This window comes from Saprolegnia parasitica, assembly GCF_000151545.1.
Source record: "Saprolegnia parasitica CBS 223.65 unplaced genomic scaffold supercont2.1208, whole genome shotgun sequence".
Lineage (NCBI taxonomy): Eukaryota > Oomycota > Saprolegniomycetes > Saprolegniales > Saprolegniaceae > Saprolegnia > Saprolegnia parasitica.
Window position 1 is genome coordinate 1,936 of NW_012157602.1, and position 334 is coordinate 2,269.

General features: G+C 63.2%; 1 protein-coding gene across 1 annotated transcript; it reads left to right on the forward strand.

Annotated features, from left to right (window-relative positions):
• On the forward strand, positions 1-329 carry SPRG_18450 (hypothetical protein; the record flags this gene model as incomplete). The annotated part of the gene is made up of 1 exon (XM_012357889.1): positions 1-329. A coding segment is annotated over one exon (329 nt), but the record flags the coding sequence as incomplete, so codon positions are not given.
• Positions 330-334: the final 5 nt, after the last annotated feature.

Below are 334 nucleotides of genomic sequence, written 5' to 3' on the forward strand. Positions count from 1 at the left end.
ATGACGCGCGTCCTGCTCACGCTCTTGTCGGCTGCGTATGTGGCTGCGACCGCCAACTTGCGCCAGCAGCAGTTCAAGGTCTGCAAGGTCGACACGGATTGCAACGACGGCTTTTACTGCAAGCCCACGGACGACGGGACGTTTGCCATGTGCCAGCCCGGCGGCCGGTCGCCAGCGCGCAACTTTGTGTGTGTCGACCACGCCGACTACTGGGGCGACGACCTCTACAACCTCCGGACCGGCTACGACGGCTGCCTCTATGCATGCCGCACCAACGCCAACTGCAATGCATTGGCATGGCTCCAAGATAACGCTGGCGCCAGCGGCACGTGCT